Source organism: Accipiter gentilis, chromosome 25 (assembly GCF_929443795.1).
Source record: "Accipiter gentilis chromosome 25, bAccGen1.1, whole genome shotgun sequence".
NCBI lineage: Eukaryota > Metazoa > Chordata > Aves > Accipitriformes > Accipitridae > Astur > Astur gentilis.
The window spans coordinates 5,197,202-5,212,984 of record NC_064904.1 but is presented as its reverse complement, the minus strand read 5'-3'; the positions used below and the strand labels follow the sequence as shown (position 1 = coordinate 5,212,984).

Below are 15,783 nucleotides of genomic sequence, written 5' to 3'. Positions count from 1 at the left end.
TTGTCCTTTGCCCTGAAGGCACTCTGCCTGCCTTATGAAGCCAGGCAGCATGTGTTCTGTCTGGAACTCTTGCATTTGATGTTTACTTGTGCTCTGCAGAATCTGCCAGAGCCTCACTTGGTGACCGGAAAGCAGAACTGCACGGCATGTACCAATGGCCCCGCTATGACGTGTACAACCCATTCTATTTGGAGCATCGGGTTTCGCCAGATCTGATTAGGCGCTTCCAAGCAAAATCAGATAATAGGAAATTATATGGATCAGGTGAGAAAGACCACACCCTTACTTTTCTGTCTTCCTCCCTTTCCCAAAGTTTATAGGTAAGAGAAAAAAGCCATTTGTCTACAGAAGATGTGTTTGATTATAGCAGTTCTCAAACTGGTCTGTATGCTACAGACACTTCTTGGTTGGTGAATGAATCTGTGGAGCCAGCTCTGCTTGACTTCCAGCTGCGCTGTTACTTTCTGTCCTTTGGGGGCTTGAGAAGGTTTGCATGCATCACACAAAGGTAGACAAATTGGCAAAGCAAGCTAGTATAGCTGCCTCCGATCCAGAACAGGATGCAGTACTGGAGATTCCAGCTACCAGTGATAGGAGTGTTTGAGGGAGATGGAAAAAGGAAGCTGGGCAATATGCTGAGTGGAGGAATGCCTGTGGAGTATATGTATGGAGAGAGGAACAAGCACCAAAAAACATTCGGGAGCAGATGATAAGAACAGGTGCAAAATGGGAAGTGATGCTATGTGCCAGCTTTTTTGTAGTTTGCTTTTGAAGGTGCAGAAATGTCCCAACTCTCATTGCATGTGTGTTTAAGAATGGGGAGGGCTGTGAGATAATAAAAGTTTAGATAAAAAGTGTTTGGCTACCTAGGTAAAAATTTTCTTCTGTGCTGTTCATTGGTATGTGTATCCTATCATGAATGCTGTTTAGAGGGAAGTAGATGACTAAGTGTTGCTTGGTGTAAGTGGCTGCTAAGGCAAATGCATTCACAGAACTCGCACACTCAAAGAAACATACACACTTCTGTATCGCATCGGAAGCTGGCAACAGCACGCATTTTTAAAAATGTTTTATTTAGAATGGTATAGCATGCTTATTTTACAACTGGGGAAATGGCTCAGTCTGTGTCCTGTTTTAAAAATAATTCTCAATCACCATAGACACTACATGAAAAGACTAGTCCATATATTTTTTTAAGAGAACAAAACACATGCAGAATTTTAGCAGCCTTTAATGCATATGGTTTTGCTAGGCTTTGTAAGCACCTGTAGTGGGAGCCAAATAGGTTCTGTAAAACTGTCTTGAACATCTTCCCTTCAGTTCATCATCTCTTTTTCCATTTTTCTTCAAGCTAAGTAAACACTTCACTAGTTTTGTCTTAGTAAGCTTAAACACAAGAAAGGTCACTTAAGTGTGTCTAGAGTACAGCTCTAAAATAACTTCTTCCTCCAGAGTTTTTTGACAGCTGTTTCAAAAACTAGATGATTCTCTTCATGTACATCTATAGACTATTTAAGCAAAATTCTAAGCCTGTTCTGTTGCAGCAAGTGCTGTGATACTTTTCATGTGTCAAGGCTTAGAACTACAGAATGTGTTTATTTGGAACGTATGAAGTGAAATTCTTGAATTTTCATGTGAAGTCCCTCCTCTACATCTTAAAAACAAACAAAAAAACCCCCAGCAACAACAAACAAACTGAATAATAAATTCATTAATATTTTTCCAAATTTCTAGTTATTATTGGTAAACAAGATATGTTTATGGTTAAAATTTTTCTGCTTTTTTATATTTCACAGGCAGCTTTCTCAGTGTAAAAATTGTCTTTTTTTCCATTAAAAACTTGTTTTTGAAAAAGGCACCATCTCTTTCCCCCTGTCCCCCCCTCCATGTTCTTCGAAAACTTTAACCAGCTTTACTAGAAACAGCAGATCATACTGTCTTTAAAGCATTTCAGTGATTTGTAACGGGTAGATTCAAGTGTGTGTTTTTCCAGTAGTTTGTGAAAGTCATGAGTACTGAATACGGAATTAATTTCCATAACCATAATCAATTTCAAATCAAGTAATGGGCTGGTCTCTCCTTTGCTTCTATTATATCAAACAAGGTTTCTAGGCCTTGTATTGTAATGCTATTTCTACACTGGACTCGGTGAACAACTTGGCCCTTTTGTGTCATGTGCAAGAGAGAATTTGGAACTCATGCCAGACACACAGACCTTCATTAAATTTTATCTAAATTATGTTACTTTCCTTTTCCTCCCATGGGTTGTCAAAACTTTCTTTATCTTTTGTTCTCTTTTTCTTCCTTGGGAAAAGAAAAAAATGTTCTTTATTGTCACATTTCACGAGAAGCAGAATTGGTTATTTCATTTGATAGCAATAAAAGGGAAATAAATATTCAGTAATGAGTGATGTAATTCTATTAAGCTATCATCAGTGAATTGTAATGGAAATGTTCTCAAATACCATAACACAGCATTGCAACAAAAAGCAATTCATTGTATCAGATAGTCCTATAAGTTAAACCATACTGCTTTCATTCATTTCAGTATGGGTCAGTTTTGAAGTTGAGAGGCTTTAAAAACCTCTTGAACGTAACTGGACTTAGCAAAGATTGCTGAAACAGTGGCATTAGTTCAGCTCTCCTTTTCTACTGTTGCTGTATAATATGCATAGACAATGTGCTTTAGCTCTGTATTGCTTTGAGGTCTAAAGAAAACTGATAGGATCTACTTAAACACCTCCAACTGCTGAGGAAACTACCCTTCTATAAAATAAAGATCTTGCTTTTATGCTATAGCAAGTATGTGTCATCTTAGAGTTAAGACTTGCTTTGTCTGAGATTTAGTAAGGGTGCAGAGTATGGTGCTTTGACACTGTGATCAGTAAAGAAGCCAGGGAGATGAGGCCAAGTTCAGCAGGCAGCATGTTTTCGCCACTGGCATCTTTACTGTGGAAAAATTTAAAAAAGGAGACCAGGCTAAGCCCCAGTTCTCCCTGACTAGATTTAAAGACAAGGCTTTTATGTTTTGCTAAAGCATCTACTAAAAGAACCATTTCTCTTGAGGAATTAACTTTGAGGTGGGATCCCCGTTCTACCAGTGCTACCAATGTGACCGAGTAAGATTGAACTATTTCAAAGATGGCATTGATTAAGATATTTTCATGGCTTGTTTTCTCCATGTGCTCATTTCAGGGAAGTGTTTTGGGAAAGGTGCTGACATCCTTCCTTAGATGTTATTTAGCTAGGTTTCAATTCTACCATAGGTCTACTTAAATTTAAAAAATATCTTTTTTTTTTTTTTCCTAGCAATGATGCTTACATGATTTGTATTGTTCTCTTTGTCTTTTTAGTTTGTGATTTAAGACCTAGTGCTTTGCCTGCATCATTTGATGTAAGTCGTTCAATGTTTGATCTCAGAAGCCCACCTCATCGATTCATGAAGGTGAGTTCCCCTTGTAATTTAGGTTATACTGAAACCTCAGCTTACTTGGTGTATCTGTTCCTGTTGCATTCTGTTTTCAAAGTAAACAGTGAAGGGCATTGTACTATGCACTGGAAGGACTAGAGGGCAAAGTTCAACGTCGACCAATTTCAAGAGGCTCTTTCTGATGTCTCTTCTGACTACTGCTGTTCTGGCCTAGTGGGGCTATTGAGAACCTGAGTAGGCTGTCAGGCAGGACAAGACAGACAAGAGGCTGTGGTTTGTCATCTTGTGATTTCTCCCATCAGTTGAAAAGTGGAACACTAGAAGTTTCCATTGATGCAAAAAACACTGCCTTTTTTTTTTTTTTCTCAAAATAATCATCTTTTACATAGAGATGAAGTTGCATATATATCAGTGAGAAAAAAAAAATCTGTGCTGGCCATATGTGTCCTGTATTAGCTCTCTGCATCAAAGTAATAATTCCATGCTGCTGGATCAAAAGATTAGCAGGGAATGAGACAATTATTTGAAATTCAGTGTTGTTTTGTTTTCATCTTGTCTTGTCTGATGGTAGAATCTCTCTGGCTTTTTGCGTCTGTTGCTCTGAATGAAGTGATTTATTTTTATTTTCTTCCCCCCAGAGATACGATTCATTCTCCAGTGTACCTAGCAGTACCTCTTCCAGGAAGGATTCGCAAGGCAGTAACAGGAGTCTGGGTAATGTTTTGTTTGTTTACCTTGTAATGAAATATTTCCCTTTGCACTTGAAACATTAAGCTGTCTCTACTGTTGATGATTTTTTTTGTTTGGGGTTTTGGGTTTTTTCTTTTTAGATGAATCCAATTAGCAAGTCATTTTGAGATTACTTTGCAATTTGAAATTAAGAGTTTTGGATTTGCACCTTCCTGTTGTCAAGAGATTGAGCCTTTGAGGAGTTTTGAAAAATTCATCCCTGGATTTACTATCCCTGTGAACTAAGATGTTACAGATGTTCTGTTAGGATAGAATGCAGCACCTTGGTCACAGCTCTAGTCCTTTTTCATGTATCAGTATTTCTCTATAGGAAGTTCCTGTAATCCAATACCCATATTACTCTGAGAATTGGGCAAGAATATTGCATGCAAACCTAGTATCCTTATTTATGAAAGAATGCTGAAGAAGTGGAGATACTGCAAAATAAACACCAAAAAATAAGTTAAGTCCCCATGAAAGTCACCCTGCTGGAAGTCAGAATTTCACCCAGTCTCCTCAGAAGGAAGACTGGGGTGCAATGACCTAGATTCAGTCATGACAGAGAAATGCTGGATATGAAAGGGCTCTTCTGACTTGGAGAAGAGCATAACAGTAAAATGTTTACTAGGCTGGAATTGAAATCTGAGAAAGATAAAAAGGAGGCCAATTTATAAACTAAACAGTGAAAGTAATTAATCTGAGGGAGGTAATAGATTATAAATGTGTTCTGGGTGTTTCAAGCACATGCTTTTTTTCCTTTCTAAAAGTTGTTCGAGTACAGCACAAATTATTAAATTCAGTAGAGATAACTCAGGTAAATGTGAAGGCTTTTAGCTATGCAGAAGGTCAGGCTGTAGGACTTCATGGATATTTTGTCCTTAAAATGTAGTTGTTAAGTATTTCAAACTTATGTTGAGAGTTTTCAAAGATAGGCTACCTACTAGTGAGTTCCCTTATTCTTGGAATGAACTTTTAAGATACTGCATTACTTCTAAAAACACTAATTGGTTTTCTTCCATAGATACTATTACATTATCAGGTGATGAAAGAGACTTTGGAAGACTGAATGTGAAGTTGTGTTATGTTTCTTCTGTAGAACAGATTTGGATCACAGTTTTACATGTAAGAAAATATAGATAAATTTATTATTTACTCAAATGGCTATTTTACTATACTTAGTGTTCATTCTCTTTGAATTGGGTTCTGTTACTTTAAGGAATACTTTTAGGAGAAAAAAAAATTACTTTTAAGTATTAATATAAACAAAGTTCAGTCAAATGTAATACTGAGCTTCATTCAAAGTATCTTCCTCTTCCCCACCCCCTTCCCCCCTTTTTCTCCCCCCCTGTTGCAACCTCTGTTCTGGTGCAGTCAATAGTAAAAAGTAGTATATAACTCTATGTTACTATACATATGTTCTGATTGTGGACTGAGGAACTGTTCTGCATAGATAAGAAAGCTGAGCTGGTCATAGGCTGGTCCTGCTATGGAACTTTTCCTGTGGAAATGTGGAGGCAGCAAATTGGAGCAACTTTGGATGCAGCATTTAACTGCCTTTAAATCTAACAGTTCCTTCAGGGCAGAACCATAATAGCACTTTGAGGACATGTAGCTTCTTGTGGCTTTTTTGTTAGCTAATGTGATACTGCTATGCTGGCTGTTTTATATGCTTCCAGGAACTATGAATAATTTTTAGGCAATGGAACTTTGAGTAGTCAGAAACCTTGTAACTACATCAAGTGATAAATACTACGTAAGGGATTTCATGATTTATCTGTTGTCAAATTGCCAAATAGTGAAATCATTAAAGTCTACCGAATAACTTTTTGCCCTCTGGTTGTGAAAATTAATTATTAAATGATCTGAAGTGACGCAATCATTACACTGGTTCTGATTTATATTCAATATTACAGGAATTATGCATAATTCTAGAAGAGTGTAGAAGAGTCTGTTTCTAAGTTGTCTGAAGGCCAGAGTCTTACACTGTCTAATCTGACTGTGTTTTCAATGTTGCAGTGCAAAGATCTGAGCTGGCCTTCTAGCTATGGGGAAAATCCTCGTATCTACGTCAAGGGAATTCTCACACTGCCCAAACCAGTGCATTTCAAATCTTCTGCCAAGGAAGGGTGCAATGTAAGTAGAGGCAGGGGTAACACCAAGAAATCTTTTTCCCCAAAAAAATTAAACTGAAATGTAAACGGATTTTTTAAAATGGACCAAACTCCATAGGACTCCAATACTCCTATGCCGTATTTGCTGCGGTAGTTGCCCAAGTTCAGGTTGCTTCCTTCCCTGCCCTGCCCCCCAACTTCTTAAAATCCTATTAAAAGCCTTGTTCCACTTCCTCCGCCTATATCCTCTCTTGCATTGTACTGTTGTCCTCCTTCTTTCCCAAGTCTGCAGGACTGTCCTCACAGGGGACTGAACCATGAGCTGCTGGCTTTGGCAACTCAGTGGTGGAGAACTGGGGGAAGACTGGGCATACCTGTAGGTGCATATTCACCCCATAGAAGGTAGATGATGTCCTCAACTCGTTAAGGTAGTGAAAAATAATTCAGAGCTTTGTCCCTGCCAGGGTGTGTCAATGGGTGCTTAGAACTGTAAAAGCACACTTTTCCATGGCAACCTAAAACGGTAGCCAGGAGCGCTGGCTATAGGACCAGCAAGCCTTGGTTTCTAGGTTTTAGGCTCGGTGCGACTCTCCTACAATGGTGATGCTACCCCTCTGATTTTCTTTCTAGGACATTGAATTTATGGAAACTTTTGTATTTGCTATTAAACTGCAAAGCCTGCAGGCTGTCAGATTGGTATTTAAAATCCAGATGCAGACTCCCAGGAAAAAAACAATTGGAGAGTGCTCCTTGGCACTGCGGGAACTCAGCTCAGAGGAGTCAAGTCATTGGCTGGATATATCTCCTCCTTCCAAAGCACCTGTAAGTGCCAATACTGCAAAAGTATGTTGTGAGATCACTTAGAAAATGTTGCTGGAAATCTAAGTAAAATAATTCGGTACTAATTCAATGTTAACAACAAACGGGTTTTTTCTTTTTCTTTCTTTTTTTTTTCTTTTGCCCCTTCTTCCCCCCCCCCCCCCCCCCCCCTTTTATTGGGGAAAGGCATTTTGATGGGGGGAAAAAATGCAGACTTTTCAACTCTGCACATAGCTGTTCTGGTCATAAACTACAGCTGTTTCTGGGAAAAGAGCTAGAGCAAGCTCTTCCATACCATGGCCCACAGCTTGAGGGAGGGGCATTCTGGGGAAATGTTCAGCAGAGGACACTGGGTAATTGCCTTTTCCAGCCAAAAAAGCATCAGAAGATCCTTAGGACTCACAGCAAGAGCTCAGAGCAAATGAAATCTGCTTTTGTTATGGAAGAAAAGTGCCAAGGTCTTCAGTGGCTTGAAACTGCAGAGATAGCTATATATTTCATATTCAGATTGCATGCTGTGAAGTAATAATTCAGACAGTTCATTTCCAGTAGTGTAATAAGACGCAGGTGGTTTTCACAGTGGGATTTCCTTTCCCCCTACCCTCACTTTGTTTCTTTTTCAGATTGTGTCTAGACATTTGTATTTTCAACAAATTAAACTTGAATTAGCAATTCAAAAGCAAATTTTATCTAAGTGTGTCTGAGTAATATGCGTGATACTCTTGATTTCTAACATAAGTTACACTTGACTTTTTTAGTTCTAACAAGAATAAGCATATTGCTTCAAAAGCAGTAAGATTAAGTGAAAGAGGAAGCTGTTTTAGAAACTGCTTCATCCCAATATAAATTCCCGAATCATCTCATAGTTTCTCTCTCTGCGTTGGCTTTCCTCACCAATGTATCCAAGAGCCCTCCAGACGTTGCTGGAATTCATCCCTGTATTACCCTGTGAGGCAGCAAACTACCCTACTTGCCAATAGAGAGCCAAAGCTTGGAGTCGAGTAAGTGGCTTCCTCTCAGGGTTACACAGAAATTTTGTGGCTGAGCTGCAAAGAGAATTTGGGTCTCTTTGATGAACTGGAGCCTGACTTCTCTTTATCTGACCTGTTGCGCTCCTGCTTGGTGCATTTTGCTTCACTGAAGTGTGTTAAAACTTGGAAGGGAACCAGGACTAACATTGTCCTTTTAAATGGAGGCTGACGGGAAAGCTGGGTCTCCACTGACCTTCTACTGCTGTTCTTATAGCGTTCAGAGTACATTAGCATCTGACAGGAGAGTAATGAGGGTGCTTCAATGCAACTTTCCCACTAGCAAAAATTCTAAAAAAAATTCAGGCTGGAAATCTCAGTACATTCATGGGGGCGGGGGGACGGTGTATGTGTGTAGGCATGTAAAACATAAGTACTTCCATAACATAGGAGACTCCACAGCATGCACTCACCCTGAACATTCATGACATCAAGTGACGAGGCCCTGTATCTATGGAAAGCATTGCTTATATCTCTATATTGCAAAATTCAAAAGTGTGGGAGGAGAATTCTGAAGGTTTTTGTGTTAGTGGAGCATATCTGGTCTCTTACTTCCACACCCAGGTTTAATAGAGCTACAACTGCATGTCCAGTTTTCCCTGTATGTGTCTGCTCTTACCATTGCGGAGTCTTTCCCAGATGAAAATTGAGGACTCGTTTATTTGTCCAGTATCTCTGGCTGCAGCCCATGAGGGCCATATGTGCGCTGCACGTAAGCAGTCTGTCAGCGGAGCACATGTACTACAGCTATGACAAGTGCAAGATGCACTTACTGTGCATCTGCAGGTTGTGTATACAACATATGCTTACATTTCTGTCCAGGAAATCCCAGATAGAAATGTGGGAGCCCAACATATGACAGAATTCCTGTGTTTCCTGAGTTTATAAGCAACTTAATCCAGATGTTATGGCAACATTCTTCTGCTTGTAGGTGTGCCGTGCAGAACTTCAAATAGGAACTTGTTTTCAGGCAATAAACAGGAGGATTCAGTTACAGATTCTTGAAGCACAAAACCTTCCAGTTTCATCTACACCGCTGTCTTCAAGTAAGTTACATCAGCTGTCTCACGCCTCCTGTCTAAAAGTATTTGTAACAGGTAAATTGCTGCTCAAATGGGTTGGCAATTCATAACATTCCTTGCAAACCTCAGACTAACATACTGTGCAGTAGGTTTCCATTGCCAAGGCTTGTTTCCACAGATGTCTTACTTGATTACTTTTTGTTTGGTTTGAAGCTATGTGTTTATGTATTTTGGAAGATTTTTTATCCCAGTATTAATCCTGACATACAAGAGCATTAGCTTCCACTTGCTGTTTGGATACTGTGTTAATAAATTCAGTATTATTGAACGTACTCTGTGTGACTAGTCAGGAAAGCTATTGTACAGTTCTTTTGGCTAGACTTTTGGGAAATTGTTGCAATTTGAACCGTACATGTGGATCTTGTCAGTTCCTTTTTGGGTGTGTTTGTGAATAACCCTTTGTTGTGCTATGCCTTTTTCCTTCCCTTTTGTGCTAGATTTCTTCGTGAAAGTTGGAATGTTTAGTCCAGAAGGGATGATTTATAAGAAGAAGACTCGTCTTCTGAAGTCCACTAATGGCCAAGTGAAGTGGGGAGAAATTATGATTTTTCCAGTTAGCCAAGCTGAACAAGGAATTAGGTTTCTCATCAAGCTCTACAGCAGAAGCTCAGTGAGAAGAAAACAATTCTTAGGACAGGTTGGTTTCTGCTAACTAGCATGATATCCTTTACTTAAAATCCAGTTCCACAGGTTTTTTGGTATGAGTTTTAAAATACTTTAAATAAGGTGGCATATAGTAAAATAGTAAATTCTAATAAACTCTTCCGGATGTAACCCAAGAAGGAATAGTACTGGGCTCTTAAACATACACTAACATCAGAATGGGAGCTGACGTTTGATTTTTCTTTTAAAAAGAAATCCTTAAGTCATTTTTGTGTGGAGTATGTGGAAGATTCCTTCCTACAGAGAGACATAAGATGTCCTTCTTGGCTCTAGGCTTTCTAAAGAAGACAAACATGGCACTCACAGGAGCTCCACAATCTACAATGTACTGTACAGAAAGGGGGTGTGTTGGCTTACCATACCAATACACTTCCAAAGAGGTGTGTGTAAAAGGAAGTAGCAACAGCTACAATATCAGATTGCCTTCCTGGGTAAAACAATGCTGAAATCAGCACAATATTCTAAATACGTATGATCAAGAGATAACATAGGTGACTAAACAAAATTATTTTTTAAATGAGTGCTCTTTCTTCCCCTCTTTCCTTTCTTCCCCTCTCCCCTGTTCCTCTTTTCCTTAACAGCTGAAACTTCAGTAGTATCTCTTTGAAAGCATTTGTGTGATCATATTTAACCACCATAAAACTTTGTAGTCTGGTCTCTTATTCTCTCTGTCCTCTTCCCCTGGTTGTTCTAATTTACCATCATCCTGTCCCTTTTTTCTCTCCTTTTCTTCTTGGTATAGTGAGCCATAGCTGTTCTTAATGCACTGTGCTTTCCCTGACCCAGCTAGATTTAGTAGCAGAATTTTAATATATGCATAAATTAATAATGTAGAATTGATTTTGAGACCCTAACTGTAACGTCCCTTGTCAGATGAAGAACTGTGCTATCCTTAGGTACAGAAAATGGTACTGTCCCATTCTGGTGATGTTTCCTGTGCCTGCTGAAGACATGCGGTTTTAGGAGATGCTGATGTGCTATAGAAATGATGTGCCAGCAAGAGTTATGTGAAGTTCCTCCATTTTATGGAGCCTCATGTCACACGTGTTCCATCCTTTTGTGATTCCTGTTGGTGGAACTGGATTTGGAATAGGAAAAGAAAAAAATTGTTCTTTTTAGTTGTGCTATGTTGGGGCAAAAATAAGAGGGTATGATTTTGCAGTCACTTAGCAATATGTGAGGTCATCTCAATCTGACGAGTTACATTTAATCATGGATCTTATTTTTAGGGAAGGGAAATGAGCTACTTCTGCTCTGCAGAGGTTATTTGGAAAAGGTTGTTTCAGCTCATGCAGGCAGACATTGCCACATAACACATGAAGACATAAAATATGGCTCAGGGAAAAATGAACTTTGAGCAATTGGCTGTGTAGCTGGAAAAAGACGAATATAGCTGGATCTATTAACTTTGTTCTTCAGAGAATGATGTTTAATTGGATGCTGTTCTAAGCAGACAATACTTAGATTAGGCTGCTTTTACAGGCATGTCTTTAATCATGAGCAAGATGTATATTGAGTCTCTGTGGATGAAACATCAGCTGTCTGTGGTATTCTGGAAGACATTATTCTCACTTCTTGAGGACTTATGCCTCAGCAGTGTAAGCTAAATGTACTTCATGGTGAAGGTTTCTGAGAAGTCTTAAAAGGACTCATTCTTGGAAGACTTGAGGAAATAGAGTCCTGTAAATAATGATACCTACTTACATAAGCAGAATTCTTTTGGCAGTGGAGGCTGGTGATAATGTTCAGGGGGAAAATTTCCTACTTGTACCTCACTTCCTCATTTAATGGCCACTATCCATTAATTGAATACTGAGAAGAAACGGTCTCTTACTGCGTGACTATGTATGGTATGGGCATGTTAGTAACCTCTGTGGAATGCAGGTTTGGCCCTGTCTGTTGGAGTGTGTGATTTTAAATGCTCATGAAAATGCTGGACAGCTAGCTCAGAATGCCAGATGGCTTGCAGCCAACTGGAGTTTGAATGCATAGAGCCATCACTGGCCCTGATGAGCCCTTGACCCCAGCACATGCGTTTGAATGGAGCAAGGAACGCTTAACTCAGAACATCATATTAAGTAGAGAAATACTAGTATGTAGTGAGTTCTCTAAGCTATTTTAGAGGGTAAATTTAAACCCAGACTCCCTGTGTTCCCAGCTGAAAGCCAAAATATGTTCGTCCTAACAGAACTGTATTTGCTGCTGTTGTGCTTTGGTTGCAGTCTACATGTTGTATCTCATTCTGTGCTTCTGTGGTATTTATTTGGAACTGATACAGGCTGGGCCTCTGTGTTTTATCAGGTAAACTCAATTTTATTTTTCTTTTTGTTTCTTACTGCAGATCTGGATAAGTTCTGATAGCAGTAACAGTGAAGCAGTAGAGCAGTGGAAAGATACTATTGCCAACCCTGAAAAAGTTGTTGTTAAATGGTACAGCATTGGTCCATCCTGAAGACTGGAGATGAAACTCGGGACTGATTTTTTTTTTTTACAAAGATACTCCTACGCTGTTTAAAATAGTACAAATAAAAAGAAAAATATTGTCTACACAGGGTCTTCAGAAGTCCTCCACTGCATAACATCTCTATGGTAACTAGGAAAATTCAGTTTCACCGAGACAAATACTGGCTAAATATTATTAAAAGGAGGACATAGGAACTGGGGAAAGTGCTCATTTGATTTTAAAAAAGTCCACCTTGAAAAATATATTTTTGCCCCTTTCAGACTCCACAAGAGCACAGAAATCCAATCTTGGAGAGAAGCAGCTTGAATCGGCATCTTCTTCACTAGTCACTGATGTCATCCTCATCAGCAGTCTTGTCTTCGGCAGACTCCAGAGTCCATGGGAATCAGTCCAGTCAGTGGCTTGATCCTAGGTATCTCTGAACCTCTGGGGTTGCACCTGTGTTCACAGGACTTGATCAGAGTAACGTGTGCCTGAGCAAGTGGGAAAGCTGCGGCAGTAGGAGGAGGTATAAAGAGAACTACACAATAAGGGAGTTCCCAAAGGCTTTTCTAATCTCCATCTTTGATGAAGATGTTCAGCACCCTGACATGCCTGTAGCTTGGCTGTTCTCCTATCCTTCTCTCTAAACAGAGAGATGGAAAGATAAGAGTTTCTCTAACTGTGATCTTTGCAAGTGGAGCCCTCCAGACTTGCTCTGTTTGGTTGAATTCTGTCTGGAATCAATGGAATAATACAAAGAGGCAACAGCCCTGCCTAGGATCAGGGCCAATACTTTTAGATAAATTACTTTCTTATATAGAATTCTTACATGTAAACCACTTCCTATCTAATCAACAATGTTCTAGCATTTGCTTACATTGCTAAAACTCAGACTAACATGAATGAAGGAGTAAGCAAATATTTACTGACATAAGTGCTTTTTGATATTCATTAAAATGCAGCACAGTAAGGGACTCCGTCTTTGTTTAAAAGACGGGCTGCTACTGCAGAAGTATTTGTTATATGTCTAGGATGCTGAAAAATTATGTGTGGGAGTATATTTTTGTTACTTGTTTCTAGCAAGAAGAAATTACCATATTTTTATTGTGAATTATTTTTCCTCTAAAATCCTAAGATTATTTTTTCTATTAGTCCCCATATTTTCAGGGGTTTATTCACAGTTATTTTTAAGGCAGGAAAATGCCATGTATATATATGATCGATAATACATACATCTAAAAGCACAGACCTCTTTGCACTACTTTAACTACTGGATTTAAAGAATGTATATTTTCCATTAAATCCACTGCTTACATATTTATTGTTGGCTGTCTGGACTGTACAAATATGTGTTGCTCATATAGATGCTGAATAATTGTATCTTTTTTATAACTTGGATCCCATTCAAACATCTGACATTAGCTAGAGTGGCAGTGAGAGTACTTGCTGCTGGAAGGCAAAGGAACAGTGGGGAACAGAGAAAACACTGTAACAGGAAAGCATAGGATTGTATTTAAGCATAGAGCTCAGAGCACCTTTATTTTAACTTTTTTGACTTTAAGGGCCAAGAAAAAATGGAATCTTGCAGATTATTTTTTATCAGCTGATATTGAAGCTTTTAAAACTTCAACTATCCAGATTTTTGTTGTTGAAATTTAATATTTTGAAAATGGGCAAAGAAAAGGATTTTCCCAGGCTCTTATATGTTCTGCTTTTTGAGCAGTTTTTATAAATGAACTGAAAAAGTTTAATGCATGTTACTCAGAGAACAAACATCAGTTCTAGCTCTTACTGACAGTCATTGCAAAGCTCCCAGGAGCCCCAGAGGATCTTGACTGACAGCGTTAACTTCTAGCCAGTTACATTACAACACTTGGAATGAGCCTGGCCTGTTGGGTAAAATGATGAAAAGGAGCTGGACCGAGCTGATGTTCTTGGACTATCTTTACTTGAATACCTGGATCTTTTTTTATTCATTGTGGCTGAACTGCAGTAAACAAAATTGCAAACTGTTTCCTTATGCAGAACACTGCTCTATTTGAAAGAGACGACAGAGAGTATCCCAGTGTTTTGGAAGCTTCGATTACCACAGCAGTGGTTCTAGAGAGATTGCCAACTCAGTGGATACTGTGTAAAATGGACTGTTGGGGCTGGTTTAGGACACCTAGCCTTTTAAGGGCTTAACTAGTAATGTCTCCTTTTTCCTATGTTAATATTTAATCTATGTGTTTATAATAAAAGTTATGAACAGAAAATAATAGAATCATTTAGGTTGGAAAAGACCTTCAAGATCATTGAGTCTAATCATCATCCATGCCCACTAAACCATGTTCTGGAGTACCTTGTCTATGCGCTTTTTGAATTCCTCCAGGGATGGTGACTCAACCACTTCCCTGGGCAGCCTATTCCAATGTCTGATAACCCTCTCAGTAAAGAAATTTTTCCTAATATCCAACCTAAATCTCCCTTGCCGCAACTTGAGGCCATTTCCTCTCGTCCTATCACCAGCCACCTGACAGAAGAGACCGGCACCCCCCTCACTACACCCTCCTTTCAGGTAGTTGTAGAGAGTGATAAGGTCTCCCCTCAGCCTCCTCTTCTCCAGACAAAACAGCCCCAGCTCCCTCAGCTGCTCCTCATAAGACTAACACTCAAATATTCAATTTTTTATTTTTTTTTTTTTTCAGTTGTTTATACCAGTGTCTACCAGCATATCAAACTGATGTTCAAGTCCTACCTTTTTCTCTGAGGAAATGCCAGCTAAGGAACTATATTTCATGTAGCGTTGAATGTAGGGGAGTTGACTGCTAACACATTGAGGAGGTATATAAGGCCTCTTTTTGCAAGATGCACACAGGTAGTAGAGAATGTACTCTGAGGCACTGCTTCATCCTGTGCTTATTCCCAGGCTTTGGGGTTTTCTGCATTTGTGTGTACATTCGTGTAAGAATTTAATGAATTCTTAATAGTTGGCTAAAGACACTGTGCTTTTTTTCTACAAAGTTGGAGCATTTAAGTTGCTTGTTGCCCAGATTTATTCCTCAATTTGTCCAGAGCACTACAGTGTTCGTGAGGAAACTGTATTTCAGGTTTAGAAAGCAGAAGGTCCTTTATTTGTCGCACCACACAAAATTTGGCTCTGCTTGTTACTAGTCTCGGCTGACTCAATGCACACTCCATTACTGAGAGCATGGCAGCAGAGCATTGGGATGTCCGTTTCTGTGTGCACGAGAGTGAAACAGGCAATACTTGGCTGCAGAAAAAGAAACTTACATTGCACTGTTTTGGTGGCTTTTTTTTTTTTTTAACTGTTGTGTCCTACTTCCGTCCTAAGTACTGGCTCCCAAGATCTTGGGAGGAAACCAGGAATTCTCTTTGCTTTCACTACTGAGGAAAATCATCCAGAGATGGAGAGGGACCTGCCCAGCTCAAGAACCAAAAAGTGCCCATTCATCACATGAGTATTTAGCGTGCA

The 15,783-nt window shown here is 39.2% G+C and overlaps 1 protein-coding gene across 3 annotated transcripts in view; it reads left to right on the top strand.

Moving 5' to 3' along the window:
- TC2N (tandem C2 domains, nuclear) overlaps window positions 1–14,489 on the top strand; it is a 34,101-nt gene extending 19,612 nt beyond the window's left edge. For all 3 annotated transcript variants that reach the window (XM_049828392.1, XM_049828393.1, XM_049828390.1), the window contains 9 exons: window positions 100–264; window positions 3,354–3,445; window positions 4,069–4,144; window positions 5,181–5,281; window positions 6,176–6,292; window positions 6,901–7,092; window positions 9,049–9,163; window positions 9,637–9,836; window positions 12,204–14,489. In XM_049828392.1, the coding sequence (XP_049684349.1) occupies window positions 100–264; window positions 3,354–3,445; window positions 4,069–4,144; window positions 5,181–5,281; window positions 6,176–6,292; window positions 6,901–7,092; window positions 9,049–9,163; window positions 9,637–9,836; window positions 12,204–12,314 (1,169 nt within the window). In that variant the 3' untranslated portion in view covers window positions 12,315–14,489. The remainder of the gene's footprint in view (window positions 1–99; window positions 265–3,353; window positions 3,446–4,068; window positions 4,145–5,180; window positions 5,282–6,175; window positions 6,293–6,900; window positions 7,093–9,048; window positions 9,164–9,636; window positions 9,837–12,203) is intronic.
- The last annotated feature ends 1,294 nt before the right edge of the window (window positions 14,490–15,783 follow it).